At 35.0% G+C, this 18,655-nt stretch overlaps 1 protein-coding gene across 1 annotated transcript in view; it reads right to left on the reverse strand.

The window, feature by feature from the left end:
• Positions 1-18,655, reverse strand: part of LOC104128861 (ryanodine receptor 2) — a gene marked incomplete at its 5' end in the record, with an annotated part of 147,072 nt that overhangs the window by 7,936 nt on the left and 120,481 nt on the right. Inside the window, 8 exons of the mRNA XM_035897117.1 lie at positions 1,933-2,067; positions 3,949-4,095; positions 5,460-5,520; positions 12,486-12,619; positions 13,369-13,411; positions 14,025-14,155; positions 16,089-16,307; positions 17,162-17,248. Coding sequence (XP_035753010.1) covers positions 1,933-2,067; positions 3,949-4,095; positions 5,460-5,520; positions 12,486-12,619; positions 13,369-13,411; positions 14,025-14,155; positions 16,089-16,307; positions 17,162-17,248 — 957 coding nt within the window. The remainder of the gene's footprint in view (positions 1-1,932; positions 2,068-3,948; positions 4,096-5,459; positions 5,521-12,485; positions 12,620-13,368; positions 13,412-14,024; positions 14,156-16,088; positions 16,308-17,161; positions 17,249-18,655) is intronic.

Genomic DNA, 18,655 nt, shown 5'->3' on the forward strand with positions numbered 1-18,655 from the left:
CACCACAGCCATCTCCTTTTTCATTTTCCTAGCTCAAAGGTGAATGACTTACTTATCCCACCTTTGGTGTTTCAAATGAAAATTAAAAACAAACCAAACCAAAAAACCTTTGACAATGTTTGTACAGAGCACAGGCTAATGATGGAAAAATTCTGAGACTAATACCGTGAAACTATGATTTTAAAAGTGGTATAATATTATAGCTATGTGGGATGCTGACAACGCAAAATTTCCAGTTTATCATCCTATAATTTAATAGAAAATTATAACATCACTCTCAGAGGTCTGGAGCAGGGGATTGGTTCTTTTACTTTAAGTAGCTTTGCAAACTACAGGTCCAGGTTTCTCGTTCTCTATCAAAAAGACTCCTAAAACCTAACCATACAAAAAATCCATTCTTTTGTTTCTATGCCTCACTTAGCCCCCAAATCCCTTATGTAAGACCAATGTCAGTACAATGTACAGTAACATACAATCATGAGTGAACAATGGCTGAAACATGTAACAATTTTTAGACTTGTCATTTCACCATTGAAAGGCAATCATTAATGAGTGAATGTAGTGCAAGTTATTGAAACATTTTTAAAATTTATTTTGCTATTTCTAAAAATAAAAATCTATTCTCTGTACTTCTGTTTTTCTTTTTTTTTTTAACATCACACACATTGCAAGTCTTACTGCTTTTACAAAAGACAACCCTGATTTTAGAGTGTATCACATGTTATTCGAACTCATTCCTGTCCAACATTATAGCCTTTTTGTAACTGTGTTTTCAGAGAATTCCAGAGCAGGTGAGGTCAGAAGGGACTCTGGATGGTCTCTGATCCAAATCCTGCTCCAAACAGGGTCCACTATAAGCTCAAAGTAGCTCTGGGCTTTATCCACTCACATCTTCACAACTTCCTAAGGATGGAGACGGCACAACCTCTCCGAGCAACCCAATCCAGTGCTTGGCTCTCCTCAGTCAGAAACATTTTTCCACTTTATGTCCATGGCCTTCTACCATGCACTGCTGTAAAGAGCCTGGTTTTGTCGTCCCAGTAACCTCCCTGCAGGCACTGGGGAGCTGCTCTTCCACTCCCCTCCACCCCAAAGCTTTCTCTTCTCCAGGCCAAACAAGCCCAATTCCCTCAGCCTCTCCTCAGAGGGCAAGTGCTTCAGCATCTGACAATTTAGTGGCCCTCCACTTATTTATGCTCCAGTTTATCTATGTCTTGTACTGATGTCCCAAACTGGAAAAAAATACAGATATACTAGTCTGCTTCCACAGTTTATCTAATTATTGATCTTTCTAATGGTGTCAATTCCCTGGAAGTGATTCACATTTCATAACATACTGAAATATAGTTAACTTTGTTATACTTGATTGCTTTTAGAAGGCTATTAACTGCAGTGCATCTTAGAAATTCTTTGTTATTTAAGCTCTACCTGCCATCCACAATTGCAAAGTCTGGCACTGCCTCTGTAAGTACAAAATCAATTTCAGTGCATGGGAGAGATTTCAGTTACAGAATTGCCAATTGAAGCTAACAATGGCAATTCATGCTGAGGGAAACGGATGGATTTCCAAGCTTCAACAAGCATTTCAGTACCTAAATTACTCACGAAAGTCCTTGCCTATAAACTGACCCTCCTCCTGAATGGCCTATAGAACCTCAAGATTCAGAAGTACTGCCCTTTAACTGATGCAGGTCAGATTGTAGTTCTTTTTCAGTTTTTGAGAAACTATACCAGAAAATACCATCACATTTCTTCTGTTAGTTTATAGCTATGTTCATTTACCTTCAATTACAGTCTTTTCTGTTGCTGGCTAGTGATGTATGAATAGGAATTGCATGATGTATGATGACTGTATGAATAGGAATTGCAAAAAGCTCAGGATGAAAATATAACAGTTTTGAAAAAAAATCCAGAAAGCAAAATAAGACTTACTGTTAGCATATCATCACATTTCATGTCCGGCATATCACCATCTTCACTCTTGTTGTAGAACTTGCGGAAAAAATTGAATGCCACTACTGTATACAAGTACACTACTACTGCCAGTAACCCTACTGTTAGGACAAGCTGGAAGACAAAATTATAGAGTGGATATAACACCACCATGGAATTATGCTATACAATTTTCTTTGCAAGAAGAGAAGTAAAAATAATCTATATGTACTAGCAGAAGGAAAACTTTCTTTTTCTCTGTCTCTTTGCCTATCTTTGTAATATTTGGTAATATATCTGCATATTTTGATGAAAGATTGTGCATTTCACCTGTTTTATTTTGAAGCAAAACTATGCTTTGGAAACACAATTACAAAGACAAATCTTGCAAAATCTAGTGGATACATACACAATACATTAGAATCATATAAAACCCACTCAATTAGACAAAAGTTTACTACCTAGTAGTAATAGTACTATTTAATATCACCTATTATATAACTGCAACATAGTATTTCTACTCATTTAATACTGAAACAATTTTGTTTACTTCTATGGAATCATGTCTAAAAAACCCTCTTCCTAATCTAACATCTAACTCAGAGAAGCAGCAACAAATACCCTGCTACTCAACTGCAGCATCATTAAAATTTTGCCTTGAGCTTTTTGGAAAGTAGCTGGAAGTGAACTGCAATATCCTGCTCATTGATATTTCACTTGCATAGCTGCAAGACCTAAAAAGTTCTTTATCATAAATAATGCCCCCTTTACTTCATAAATAATTTGCTAAAATTTCAGGACTATTTTTAAAACATAGAACATTTCACTTTTTTTAGGTCCAGGCTGATTTCTTTTTTTTTTTTACTGTTTTTGTTCTTTTAAGTAATCAGAGTGACGTATTTAAGAAATTCTATTCTTCAAAGGGCAAAGAGTGCAGTATGTTGATTTCTGTAACTTTTCAAGACACAATTTTTGTTCCACAAATGAAACTTGTTTGCCACATAAATTAAAACAAATAAGCTTGTCAAGGTGACTTCACACTTAAAAGTCTTCTATATGTCATGTGCTTCACTAGCTATTTTGAAATATAAACTCTGTCCATTTAAACATGTATTAGTTCTTTAAAAATTTTGACAAGGACAGTGCATTTGAAGGCAGAATTAAATTGAGTCAATCCTCCTTTGCATTTATAAAAAAATCATTGCTAATGATTTTATGTTTCTTTACTATCAAACTTGCTTAAAACACAAGAGAATAAAAACAAAACCCCTGAAAAATAACTTGCTACTGATAAATTTCAAATGGCACTTGCCACCAGATTGCTAAAACATCTACATTGTATAAAGTTAGAATTGAATGATTCCATCGTACTACAACAGCACGTAAGTATATGTAACAGAGAAGACCTTCATATTACCATTCTTAGCCCACTTGAATAAGAATTATATTAGCTGTCCTGCTGGAAGATCTTCTAAGCAGATCAATGATGGCTTTTTTATCACTAAAAATTGTTTACAAAGGTCCTTTGAAGTAGGAAGGCCATCAGACTTGAGGAACAATGTCAGGTTACATTAAATGCCATTCCTAAACCAGATTTCAGTAGGTGAAAAGCCTTAGTTATTTTCTTTACTTAAATCAGAAATGTATTTTCATATTTCATAGCTTCTTTAAGAAAAGATTTCTTATTCTCAAAGAGCTGAGTTTCTCAAACAGTCCTCTAACAGAAAGAGTAAGTGGGTCTCAACTGGACCTTTCTTTAGATGAATCTTGAAAAAAATTTTAAACAGCAACTTTTGAACACAGTTGCTCATGGCAGCTAGAGACTGTCATACATCCTAATCTCATTTTCTTATGCTTATAAAACCCATTGGCTGGTTTCCACACTGGGTCAAGTTCTAAACTTCACGATGAAATAACAATTTTGTTCAGCTTGCAGAGCAGCTGAATTAAGTCATAAAGAGACATTTTCTGTGTACTCCTGAAGTAAAAAAGCTGAAAAGAGATGCCGGTTTATACCTGCTTGCCATTGTGGGTCACTGACGACAGGATAGTTCGTAATGTCTTGAATCCCATTGCAATGTCAAGGAGATGAGCAGCAAAGAAAAAATTGTTGTAATGGCCAAGGACTGACATGGTCATGTACCACGCTAGGTAAAGGAAAGACTAACAGACAAAAAAAGTACATCACAAAATAAAAATCACAGCTATTATCTTTAACTTAATTCAAAACACTAAGAAAAGGTAGAAATTGCTTGAATGTGCCTTTCTTTACATAGAAAACTTTTTTTTACATAGAATTTGTAGAAGTCTTGCAGAATTTTCTCTTTGTGCAAAAATATTGAATCAGCAAATACAGAGTTCACAAAATATGGTGAAAATTGACATTCTAAATTTGAATTTGCAAAAAACTAATTTTGAAATTGCTAAACCCTTATTATTTTTTAATCTTTCTATGTCTTCTGATTCAAATTTTTTTTAATGAATTTTCTAAATAATTACATTAAAATATTAAAGCCCTAAGGTGGTTAATGAAAATGAAAGGACTCTGCAAGCAACAAAAGGAATTTTACAAATTCAAATTACTAAAACTACTAAAATTACTAAAATTACTAAAACTACTACTTTAAAAGTTGTTTTATTTAACTAGTTTACTAATCTTTACTACAAATGCTAATTTCACCTTTTCGTCTATCATTTAGTTTTCATTGGACTTAAAGACAAGTACATATTTATAAAAAGAATTACAGTACCTGCCTTAGAAAAAAAAATCTAATCCTGAACAAATTCTAACTCTTTACAGATCATGCTGCTTGTAGACCTGGAGACTTACTGCTTCACTCTTCCTGACTAAAGTCAGATTACACTTCCATTTTCTGGCAGTCCTAGTTCCAAAATCATTTGTTCCCCAACCATTTTTCCCACCAGTAAAATAAGCTGAGTTAGGTAAGCAATAATCATAAGACTTAATAATCATATGATGAGTGACTTCGTAAAGGGCAAAGTATTTTAACAGTCAGTCTTGTTACCATTCCTTTTTTTTTTGTTTTTAAAAACTCATTTTTTCAAATGATTAAAATCATCAGCCTCATCCTGTGTCACATCCTACTACCAGTTTCAGTGATACAAATTTTAGCAATTCCATGTACATTAACTATACCAATCTGACTGTGCTTCAGTAATATTCAAGTGTTCATAAACTTTACAAACAATATGAAAAATGGCAATTAAATTGATATAGTCAGTTTTCTAATTCTACAGAGCAGTGCTTGCTTATTGGTCCTGAATAAAGCATATCAGAAGTGGGGTGGGAATTGGCTGAGGTTCTACAGACCTATGTAACTGGGAAAAGATTTCAGCAATGTCTTTTTAAGTTTCCAAGATTTACTTAATCTATGTAGTAAATTAAATATGATCCAGAGTGTTTCATACCCCCTTTTGAAGCACTGTGGGTTTACAAGTGGTTTTTAGAAAGTGAATGTATACACATATACATATGTGTGTATATATACATACACTGATAAACTTACATTATCAGTGAAAACAACTCCTAATTTCCACATCTGATACTTCACATCAATGGAATTTAGCCTGTAAAAATAAATAAATAAATTGCATTTTATAACAAAACACAGTAGGAAAACTTGCAACAAGGAAGTGTATTGTCACATAAACACAGAGGATATCAGCTGATCTATTTCTCCGAAAAGCTGAAATGCATCAGAATTTTCTTCTAATTCACGCTTTTTGTCTAGAATGGACATGCTTCCCCCCAAAAAAGCAGAAAAACAAATTAATAAATACTAGTTTGGATCCATCAGACATAATGCTGATGAATATCTACAATGTTATGTTATACACACAAGTGAAATGAATGGTCTTTATAATCCATGGAGAAAAAAAAGATTTTTTTTTTTTTTTAAATGAGATCCACCTAAGCTGTCAAAAAAGGCCAGAGAATTTTCACCTCAAAATGCCAATTCTTTACCATTAGTTATGATAGCATACCTTAGGTGACACAATTAGATAACATTTAAGACAGACAAAGTGAGGAGAAATGAATCTCAGAGCTTGTATCCTTTGTTTTTCCTACTGATATCATAGCTAAATTTGAATGAAAGAGAAATTTATATTAAAAGCTTTTTCAGAAATGGACCTGGGGTTCTTGGTGAACTGCAAGTTGAGCATAAGCCAGTGATGTACCCTCAGTGCAAAGAAGGCTAATGGTACCCTGTGCTCCATGAGGAGAAGTGTTGCCATCAGGTCGAGAGAGGTGATCCTTCCCCTCTAACTCAGCACTGGTAAGGCCACATCTGGAGTGCTGTGTTCAGTTCTGGGCTTCCAGTTTCTTCCACGGTTTTTGTTGCTTTGTTAGGTTAGCCCCTTCTACTGTACTCCTCTCTTCACCAAACTTTTATGTAGCACAGACTGATATTGTAAAATATTCTCTCCAAAAGTGTCCCTCATATTTCTTTAATTAATACCTTTAGATATTAATTCTCCTCTTACTCTAGCAACACAAATAAATGTCTTGACTTTAGGCTACATTTTTTTGCACTAGACTTAAACTCCTTAGTTTGCTTGAAGCATTTTTTTTTTTTCCCTCCTCTATGGAGAAGTGCTCCAACTAACTTACCAAATAAGATGTATACCATATTTATTTGTAACTGTATCTTATCCCTCTAGTTTTTGACTTTTTCTTTTTGGAAAGGTTTGGAGCATCTGTATCATATTGACACAAAACCAATTCTGAACTTGGATCACAATTCAGGAACCAATATGAACAACAATAGCTTGAAAAAGTTCATCTGTCCTACTTTCATTCTTAAAATGTGAGTGCATTCAGTGTTCCTAAAAGAGAAGAGCTGTTCACTAAACAAGTAGAAATGTTGGCATTTCTATATAATAATAATGCTGGCAGATGTCATACACCTGATATATATAAAAGTACATACTACTTCTGTGACAGGTGTTTAATGTGGAATTACCTGAGGCCTTAGCTAGAATACTAAGAGTTAAACTCTGATCTATCAGGGTCCGATTTCCAAAATTCTCACCAGTATATCCAGAGCCACTAACCACACAAAAGTTATAGTTTTATTTGAATATTACACTCCCAAGGAATACTTTGCCATCAAAATACCAAACTCCTACCTGTGTTATATGTAACAGTATTTACTCTTTAATACAAACAAAAATTAACACCATTTTTTACAAAACTAGAAGGCAAAAGACTCACGTTGAACCTCCTGTGTATAAACACTACATAGACTACTGTCTACAGCCTATTTTAATTAAGAATTCATTGTTCCTTCTGAAGTGTATTAGTCTACTTGAACAAAAAGGGAAAAGCAGAAGAAATGTAGATTTATGAAAGGTTTGACCCTTGCTCTCAAATTTACACACAGCAGGTCTTTCATACATACATTTTACTTCTATGCAGAAAACATCTAGATGACACAGTAACTCATTTAGGGTCAGGTTTTTTACCCTTTATTCACAGGGAATTATACATGTAGCTCTGAGCAGGTAAAAGAGAACAATTGTATTATTAAAGTAAAGTAAAAACAAAAATATCATAAGCACATAATTCACTAATGGTGAATTCTAGAGTCTATTACCTGGCTGAACAAGATTCAATGGACTTTAATTTCCTTTTTTACCATTTCATTTGTTGTTTTTTTTAACCTACGCAAAGGCAACCGATTACTAGGTTAACAAAGCTGAAACTTCTCATAAGGTGGCACAAAACTTTTTTAAAGAGTGAGTGTTGATCACAGTTTACATTTACACAATTACATTGATGGCATGGTCAGCAACTGGTTTTGCTTCATTATTTCCTTCATGGTAGACAGCAACTCTGTAGAAACTAAAGCCAAAGATTTCACCCAAGTTTCTTCCATGGTGACTCAGGCCATAGTCACTGGGTGATATTCACTGTCTGATTAGAACTGCAGGGATAATATTTGTATAACAAAAAAGCGACATATACTAGAGAAATAAAAGCTGCAAGTTTTTTTCTAACAGGCTTTCAAGTTTACAAGGATAGAAAGATGCATCCGTAATAAAATCCACATTCCTATCTTGAAAAAAATTCTTAGAAACAAGCTAGTCCCCAAACTGTGCTGTGCTCTAGATACCACAGAAAGATAAATCTAGCATGCTGCCATTTCACCAGAGGTAGGAATGCTTCCTGAACATTCAAATGGTTTCTCCACCAACAGTCTAGCACAGCTAAGAGTTGCTGATACAATTTTCATCAACCCCAAGTTAAAAGCAAATTTTCTAGCCCCAAATTTGAGTTATTAAAGAAATCAAAATTTATAGAAAAGTTTCTCCTAGAAGGAAAAAAAAGTAAAAAATGTTAAGAACAGTTTCTCATTCAAATATTGTTCAATAACTTATTCAGGTGGTAAAATGAACAAAAACCTCTTGAGATTTATTTCTTATTATTGCAGCAAGTTAATTTTTTTAGTTTATTCTGATCCAATATGACCCACTTCTAGTGTCAAACATTCTTGTTATCACATTCTACCTACTCATAACTATATTTCTCTTCTGTAGAAAACACCAAGGACAGGACTGCTTATGGATAAGCAGGATACTCTCTCATGAAATGGCAAAAAAAAAACCCAGCACCAGGGGGACTCGTCTCCAATCAATTTAATTTGATGGATTTATATTTCACAAACAGCAAGAGCTATAGAGCTCCTAAAAATAGCATGAATATTGACCTATATGGAAAATGGAACTGTTATCTTTCCATATCTTCATTTTTAAAAGTAATTCTGATATGGATAGCAAAGCAATAACAACATGCATAATACTGCAATCTCCTGTTTATTTCTGCTCATGAAGTCATGTAAAAATTAAGCTCTTCAGCTGTGAATCAGAAAGTAACAGCATGGTTTCAAGTTTCCCTTGGAATATCATTAGTTAGTATTATATTGGATGAATTTCCTAGTCTGAAAGAATTTTTATTTGGCTTCTTTCTGCACCATTGAACAGGTTGTCATACACTGTAGTACTGTAGTTTCAGTAGCTGAGTTTAGCAAGGATGAATGATGGCACAGTGTGAGAATGCACACTGTGAATAAACAATAGGAAAATTCTGAGAAATTGCTTGTATTTTTTGGCTGCAACCTGCACAAGTATTCATCACCTTCAATAACACCCAGACGTTTTACAGCTTCTTTCCTAAGGCCTACTGCATTCAGCTGTTCCAAATATAACATAGTAGGTTTTCAAAAGTTATCCTTCCCTTTTAAAAAGAAAAAAATTCGGGCAATCAAATGACATTAACGTTAACTGGAATCAGAAAATTCTGAACTTTTCAGCCTGAATCATTTTAGTGTTTGTACATCAGAACTGTTCAGAGCAGCTACAGCTGAGGAACCACTATTACTACTTTAACTTCAAACTGAAAAATAGCCTTGCAGCAGCATTTAAACTTTTTCCAAAGTGACAAATTAAGACTGGGAAGAGTCAGTTTTAATTAGTTGGCTCTAATCTAGCAGGGAAAACAGTTCAGAAAGATGACCCATCTTTCTAAAGCTATAAAAAAATCATTAGTGAAAATACGATCATTCTTAACAGTTAATGTTTCAATGTAGGTATTTAGGAAGACCTGTTAATATTACTATTTGTACAATAGAAAGCACCCCAGCAAATTAGAAACCTTCGTTATTTATTAATTGGTCAACTGGTTAGGTTTGTAAATCCTGTGGTGACATCATATCTTGGGAATTCAGGTGTAGAAACTACCTCAAATAAAATCTCTTACTTTTTCACCAGCCGTTATGAGCAAGAAGTAGGCTGTCTAGTAGTTTATCAGAGACAATACTTTTCTCCAAGATGCTACATTACTAACAAGGGGGTCACCTGCTCCAGAATCTTTTGAAAACCTAGGTTATTGGTTCTTGTGGCAAGGCAATAAGACCTTTTAACCTCTCTCACATTATGAGGCAAATTGCACTCATTCTTTGTATACATCACATGGTTTATCTTCTTGTCAAACTACGGAAACCTCACATCTTCCAGGAAAAAATTATCAACATTTTTCTCTTCTTGAAAGGGGGTAGAATTCTTCTGCAATGTGAGCATTCAACAGAAGCCTTGATTGCTGCAGATGCTTGAGCCTCAGCTGCCTCTTCTATTGATTCTGACTAGACGAATGACCACAGAACCAAGAGCAGTTAGGAAAGTAAAGGGAGTGAGAGGTAATCCTCACTATGACACTTCTGATCAATAACTTTCATCTTCAGGTCTTTTGATTCATTCTCTCAAATACACCCCATCCACCCCAGAAGGGAAACTTATTCAATGGAAAAACAGTGCACCGTCTCAATCACAGTATACAAATTTTAACTGTTTTTACTGTCTAATTTACAGTAAAGCTCCAACTGCATCATCCTCCTTAGTTGGTTATATTTAAATAATACTATATATTAATTAATTAATATATATTTACATAATACTATTTAAATAATTATTTAGACATTTAAATACCTGTAAGTTATACTTAAAAAATACCCAAGAGTGCATCTATAAGCTGAATGGCTCTTCCAGAGTTAAAATATAACAGTACACTGAGGATTGGTTTTGTGCAGTGTGACAGTCGGACGGGCAGGAGCTTCTGAAGGAACATGGTCACTTGCAACTAGAGTGCTCCAAGTCCCTTGCAGAAAGACAGATGGAAGGGAATCCCAGGTTATTTGCCCACAGGAAAGGGGAAGAAACAGTAGGAGCTAGGGGTCAAGGAGACAGAAGAAAAACGTGGTTTGTTTGTACTGGGCATGGAAATGCTAAAGGTTGCATTTCTCTTCTGTGTTGAGAGAGATGTAGGTATCTGATCTGGCATCAGTCTGGGCCATCTCCTGCTGGCACATGCAGAAGCAGAGGCACTGGAGCTGTGATCTGCACCAGGTTATACCATTCTCCATTTTTTGCCTCAAAGCGGTGCAGTAATGGTTCAACTCAGTACTTTCCCCACCTCTCTTCATTGCACTGTAAATCTATTTAAAATGTTGAATCTGGAATATGCCTAAGCTTTAGTAGCTTCATTTAGTGTTCGTTTTGGAAACTGGTAAAAAGTGGATACATGTATCTTCCTGAAGCATATGAATTTTATGAGAATGGTTCTCTAAATTTCTGTCATAGTTTATTTTCCCACAGCATATTCATCTGTTCTAAGTAAGAAATAATTTCTTCAAGGAGAACATTAAAGTTGGATCAGATTCTAATTTTTTTTTTAACATGTATAACATGAAGTAGATGTTAGAGATTAACAAAAAACTGGCATCCTTCTGGCCTGATTCTGAACTTAAGTATTTCATCAGCTTTCTCCAACTGCTTCATTCTGGTCTCCTTTTTCAAGAGTATTCACAGAAACATTATTTCAAATTTCCTCCCAAACATGAGTCATGAGCACACAGGGAAGGGAAAGTAGTTTCATTTTCTTTTTATACCAATAATAAGAGTAACAAAAATCAAAGATTTTTTTCTAAATTCAAGTATGGGTCCTACTATAATCCAGCAGCAAAACAGCAGGTAAGAAAATATTCTGGAAAGTACTTCTGCCACAGCAATAAATTTTATTTAGTATTGCAATGCCAGAGAGTCCTTGGGCCTTATCACTGCACCTGATTGTTTAGATGGACTCCAGGTTTATTTATCCATCTTTACAAAAGATGGTTATTAAAGATTAATCTTTACAAAATCAGCCCTTGCTTCAATGCAGTTCTAATCTACTAGTGGTCCCACTGTCTACCCCATATAATCCTTGCAAATCCTTGCAAATAAAATATTGCTTTTAAAGAAATCTATAAATAAACCCTTAAATTAGACTCTTTGTAGCATTAAAAGTCCATCTGTTTAAATATATTATTTAATATAGTTGAGTATCATTTTTGCAGAGCTTTAAAAAAGCTGAGGATGTCAGTTCCCTAAGAAAGAAAATTAATGCAATTACTCTGAATGTCTAGGGGCTTTTTTTCAGGTCTGTCTCTCAGACGATAAGCAAATACACATTTTAGGGAAAACAAATTACAAAAAGATGTGAAGACTCATCATCCAACTTCCTACATTTACATTTACTTCCTACTATTTACTGGTCGCTATCACTTCGATTTGTTCCATCATTTCTTTATAACCAGAAGACACAATGCTGATTTTGCCCATTCTTTCCAGCTGAGCTGACTGAGAGAACTACGAAAAGGAGTTTCCAGCCCAGTTGTAATGATGCTATCAAAACTGGAAATGTGATACATTCAAGCAGCTGTACACTAAACTGAATCTTCATGCACAAAAAACCAGTGGAGTCCTGCATATATGTTGTCTATAATGAAATAAATTCACTGTATCATTCAACTTAAGAACCGATTTATTGTATATGGCTATACAGGAAAGAGCAACACGATAATTCAAAGCTGACTGACAAACCTTGAATGCTTGATTTTTTAACTTACAAAAAACCCTGAAACAACCCCCCCACACACACACCCAAACAAACAAAAAAACCTCCCAATCACACAAACAAACCAGAAGCAAATGCTTACACAGCAGATAAGGAGCTATCCTTCTTTGGTTTCTTCTTTTCTCGAGCATCACTGAAATCGAGAGCAGCTTTGTCCATTCCCAGTAACTCACTGATCCTGTCACGGCCATAGAACTCACCATATTTATCCATGACCTAAAGTTAGGAGGAATATTCAAGAGAATCAGTTGGGCAGACCAGCTGTTTTTTAGCCTGGTTTCTGAAGACAAGAGGCTTAGCATGATCTTTTTCATCTGTTTGTTTCCATCTATCATGAAAGTTAGCAATATTTTTTTTTCTGCTCATTTGCAACCAATTCAATAGAGGCAAGAGGTGGGTGTCAAAGATAAGATTTTCCTTCTCATTTAATGAAAACAGGAAGAGAAAGGGAACCCAGCAGAAGGAAAATATCTAAATCAATATCATCACTGACAGAAAAAAATACACTATGAGGTCACACAGGAAAGAGACATTTTGAATATCCTAGCTACATGAAAAGCTCTGATTAAAATAAGATTTCTCAAAGAAAGTATTTGAACCTTACTAGTTATTCCTTTTTAAAAAAAGAAAAGATACATATTTATTCTGTTTAAAAGGGTTTTCTTAAACAACCTGAACATCTTGATTGGGAATCTTGGATTTTTTTTTTTCTGTTAAGGGAAAGTATTTCACATTGAAATAGTCACAGAAATGTCCTCACTTATTAACTAGCTCCATTGCATAATTTTATGACCTTATTTTTGTTAGTTAATAATGCAATGAAACTATAATACACAGGAATCCAAAGAGCTTGAACAGAGAGTTACAGCTAAAAATTATTTTCAGTGAATTTAAACTATCCCCCATCTCTTTCTTAAAAAATTTAACACGTTTCACAAGAAACTTTTCTGCAAATGAAACCTTACCTTTCTTTTCACAAATTTGTCCCAATAATTGTTTGGAAAAGACCTGAAAAACACAGATAAACAAATTACATTTTAGACAATCATGAGAAGATGATGGAGTAGTTACTAAGACGTACGTCATAAAAAATACATACTGATTTTGTTTCTAAGAGGCTCTTCGTTGTTGCTATCGCCAGCTAGTCATTTGTGAAGTCACTGGGATGAAAGTTGCCAAATGGCATTCACCATGTTAATGTGGCTGGGATAGGAGTGGCAGAGCCAATGCCTGCAGACAGAGTTCTAAAGCAGTTGGATCATACAGTCCCACCAGGCAGAGTCGGGACTTTAAATGTCTTCCAAAAGGAGAGCCTTCAAGAGACTCTAAAAGGATGCAAAGCACTCTCAAACTGACAGCAATTCACAATCATCACTGTGCTTGCCAAAAACAATTAATCACAATTTTTTTCTTTTATAGAACAGAAATAATTTTAAAGAAAAACTTGGGAATGAATAAGATTAAAAAGTAATACTAAACATTAGCATAACAGGTGCCTGAAATATTTTCTATCCCCCTCACAACTGTTTATTCCAGACAAGCTGCATGATCAACTAAATTGTGGAGACTGAAGAAGAATTCCTTGCAAAGTTGTAAAGAGACAGAGTAGATAAAAACTCACTGTGTGTTGATTACAAGTCTATCCCACTGTCCTTTAATATCATCTTCTGATGGCTGTTCAGTTATATACAGCCCATCAAATTCCAGTTTTCTTGCCACTTCCTTTTCTCTCTTAAAAATAACCAGTGGAACCTGCAGTTGAAAAAATATCAAGAATTATTTAAAATGCACTAACATATCTGCAAATTTTTAAGAAAGATGGTTGTTATGCAAAATTAAGTATAATAACTGAACAAAGCAAAAATACTATTTAAAAAAATTAAAAGACTTGACAATTGCCCAGAACACTGCAAAGGTATAGATGCACAAGGACCAGGTCATTTAGAATCATATAACTACAGTGTACCACACAGTTGTAAAAAGATGGCGAAAACCCCTGAAAAAGTATCCTTCAAATTAAAAAAAGTTCTTCAGTGCTATGGACCTATTAGAGATAGTCAAGTGAGAGAGAGCTAAAATAAAAATACTTTTTAAATGCTTAGAAACTCTAGTTCCAAAATATTAATTTGGGATTACACTTTTGGATTGCCTTTTGATACCCAGAGTTGTTAGAGGTTGCCTTTCATTTGTTAAAGAACTATTAAGGTTTCACAGTGGGAAGCAAAGTGGTTTCACAGCAGAGAGCAAAGAAAGACTGGAAGCAGTAAAAAGAAAAAAAAAAATCCTTAAATCACATTCATATTCCATATACTTGATTTGCACTCTGTAGTTCTTTGCCAGCAGCTGAGACACCTGAGCAGTAAGGCTTTACCTACAACTCACTCTCATCAGCTGGATGTTATACAGTATAATGTAATATATATAATATATATAATATACTTTTGAATAAAAGTATATTCCAAGAAGGCAGATGTAACTAGTGATCCCAGTGGAGTGGATTTTTTCTTAGAAATCTGTTACCAACAAAAAATAAACACTACTCTTCCCTGGAATTATTTTACAGGTCCCCAAAATTCAGCCACCCAGAGACTGACACCATATTTGGTCTTTTATTCAGGGTTTCAGAATTGGAAAGAAAGCAATTCATTACAGCAAATAATGATAGTAATGTCTTCCCTTCTAGTCAGTGAATAAATGTAGCAGAAAAGTGGGAGGACACCTGAAAAAACAGAAATCTAAGCTTTCATGCTGCATGCCAACCAGTGAAACAAGAAAATGTGTTTTAGTATTTATTGACCTGCAGAGACATGTAAGGTAGATATGAAAATCAACCACTTAATGCAGTAGTATGATGCCCATTTGTCTCAACTACAACTGCAGATCATGCCTTTTTAAGGTATTATCCATTAAAAGAGGAAAAGAAAAATATCAAGGACCACATAAAAGCTTAATAAAGAAATTGTAATTGTAAGGACAAATGAGCTGCCATACTGGGTCATAGGCAAAGGTCCATTTAATTTAGTACTATCTTGCACTTTGACCTATAGTTTTTGCCTCAGGAAGAGCATAAAAATGGGGGAAGTACATCCCAGATATACTTGTCCCAGCTCCAGCGATTTATGGCATTTGGTCTTCCTAAACCAGAGGCAGCATTTTGCCAATGAAGGTGGCATCTTTATTCCTTTAAAAGATGCTTAAGTTCCTGCCAAAACACTACCACCAGAGTGTGTATGAAAAGTAGGCATTATCTATAGTTACAATATGCAGTAGCAGCAGTCCAAAATGCAGCATGCTTATCAAAAGACCCAGCTGACAGACTAGTAATGCAGACACTGTCATATAGCTTCCTCTGGCCAGGTGCGTTCACAGCTTGTCTTTGACAGCCACGAGCAGCTTCTGATACAGGTGACTGCTGTAATTGTCTGGCTGACACAGTAACAGTGCAAATGCTGATCCTATGATCCAGTGTCAACCCAGCAAATCAGGCTCTGGCCTGTAACTTCCTCAATTCACACATCAACTAACACACAATTTCTGTGTAGGTTATGCTAACCGAGCAGTGTTTCTTTACATGGTCTCTCAACCTGCTTAAGCAAAACTGCTCTGACTTTGTTCCAATTTATACCACTCAATGGATAAAAAAGTTGGGAGCTAGAGGAAAAAAATGATGTTCAGTTTTTCTTACTTTCAAACAATAATACCCTATGATGCAGAAGAATGAGATGACTGTGTGTAGGATGGCCAAAATCCGCAGTGTGGGCTCCATGTAGCCACTGCTTTCTTCCAGGACATAATGCACTGCAATGACCCTCTGGTTGTCGCTTTCCAGGCTGTTCAACTTGGTACTTTCACCAGCTGATACCACAGGAACTTCTTTTTCTTCTGCCACAGCAGAGGTGGAGACCTGTTCAAACCATATAATCTTAATATTGCAGCTGTATTCCTTTGACAGGAGGTTTACACTACTACAAGCTATGTAGTATAACTGAAAACAATACCACCAAGGACAATATAATTGTGAGAAAAGATTTTTTTGCATAAAATTGTCCACAGAGATCCTCATGTGTCCTCACAGGGGCCCTTTCATCTTGTTACACCCATCTGTGATAGTGTGCATTTTCTTTTTTTTTTTTCCTCACACTCTACCCATGTTAGCAAATTTGGGCCATGCTGAGTTTTATCACCTCAAATTTAAAAACGAGCATAGCCCTCTCGGAAGAAACCTAGTCAACTCCTGACATTCCCACATGCAGTCTTTATCAGCAGGGCTCTGCCAGGAACTGATTCAAGTCTGAAGACTCTAGAGTTGTATTAACGATACCAAAAGTCTTGACAAAGAAGATCAGTTATATTCTAGGCAGCCTAAGATGATGTGACTTCTTACTGTACACACCCCCTCTCAGGGGAGCATAATGGCACAAGAAAACATCTCAGCTGACATGTATTAGTTTAAGTTGCTAGTGAAGGCTCGGCTTGGCTAGGTCACTGTATTGTGAAATGGAGCATCTGAGGCATGGGTATGCTTTTCAGTCTGCTGCCTCTGTCTGCACAGGACTTTGTAAATAGCTGTTTGTGTACTGGAAGTCTATTATTACTTCACACAAACACTTTAGGTCTTACCATGTTAGATTTCTGAAGTGGCAGTATGAAGCAGGTATTTAATCTGTGAAACTAGGCAGTTTTACCATAGTATACTGACTACAAAACATGAATGTTTTTCAGTATTCAACATGAAAAGTAGTATGTTGACCATTTTACCTTATAGAAAAGCAGGATGAAGTTGATGGCAAAAGCAACAAACAACGCCAACATCCTCATGTTGTAGAAGTTTCGTGCAAAATAATTCTGAAAATAGAAACAGAACATAAATACACTTTGCCTAATAATGATACCACAATCATTATTAGGTTGTTGCATGGGGTTTTTTTGTTGGTTTCCCCTATGGAGCTTTCTAATGGAATTATAAATAGAAAAAAAAGAAGAAAAATAATCAAACATTTTGAGTGGTGCATTGTACAAATTCTCTCCTACTCTATATGTGCAATAATGGATTAAAAGGACCTTTTGTGTCACTCCATGCAGAAAGGGATGAAGGATTTCTATTGGCCTCTTACATCTTTTTCATTATCCTTTCAATACACTTAGAGACAACACAGACACATCACAATGTAATATTAATACAGAACACGTCACATGTAATAGTAAGACATACATCTTCCCTGTACCTCAATATTCTTGCATATGGCAAATTGTTACTTTTACCAAGAAACAAAAATGTCTGCATATAAGTTTATTTAAAATCTTTTTCTATTCCAAAATCAATCATGTATTTACCAGATCAGCAAAAAGTTTGCCTGACCTGTCATGAGTAGAAAGTTTCTCTCACATTATGATGCTACCAAAAGGATTGCAGAAATGTACCTTTTCCCTTCCTGATCACTCACAACCCTTAGCAGCACACATTTTTAAGCCTTGAACTCTCACATGGGAATTCCTCTATTTTTCAGTCCTAACCATAGAGGACTATTAGTGAATTATTTAAATGATACTATTAGAAAAAAAAATAAATTAAATTTGCATGACTGCTACACCATTAGCCTAAAAATGAATCAAAAGCAAAACTTAAACATCTAATTCTTTATTAAGGTTGTGACTGCAGTTTTGTAGTTTTGCTATGTTACTCATGTTAGAAGTATGCTGTCCCTACAGTATTTCTTTTTGCTTTGCATTTCACACTAGCCTCACAGAACATGAGTGGAATTTTCTAGGTAATAAAAGCATGGGTTCTAAATAGTTCTAAAGCAAACACAGGGATATTGTATTTTACTGAGACACTCTCAGATACAGTTATACCATTTTAATTAGTTTTATTTTCCACAGGTTTTGAGAAGTTTCTCAAATAATAACTTGTTATTTCACAAAAAAATCTATAACATATTTTCTTATAAATTTTAGGCTAAGCATTGTATCTTAATAAATTCTTTTTATAGGAGAACTTATCATTTCCCAAAGTTGTCTCTCAGGGGAAAAAAAAAATCACACAGGCTCACAAGCTGCTGTGAAAATTCAGGACATTTTATTCACATAAAAATTCATGGCTGTTTTCCAATGATGGACAGACATGTCTGAAGGTCTGGGTTTTAGACAATAACTGTCTTCCTAAGAATTAATATCTTGTTTAGTAAGTTATTTGTGTGTTTCTTTTCTCTGACATTCCAGTTAAGCCTTTGCCTTTATGTCTTCTTATGGATG

This window comes from Egretta garzetta, unplaced genomic scaffold (assembly GCF_000687185.1).
Source record: "Egretta garzetta isolate BGI_Z169 unplaced genomic scaffold, ASM68718v1 scaffold887, whole genome shotgun sequence".
Lineage (NCBI taxonomy): Eukaryota > Metazoa > Chordata > Aves > Pelecaniformes > Ardeidae > Egretta > Egretta garzetta.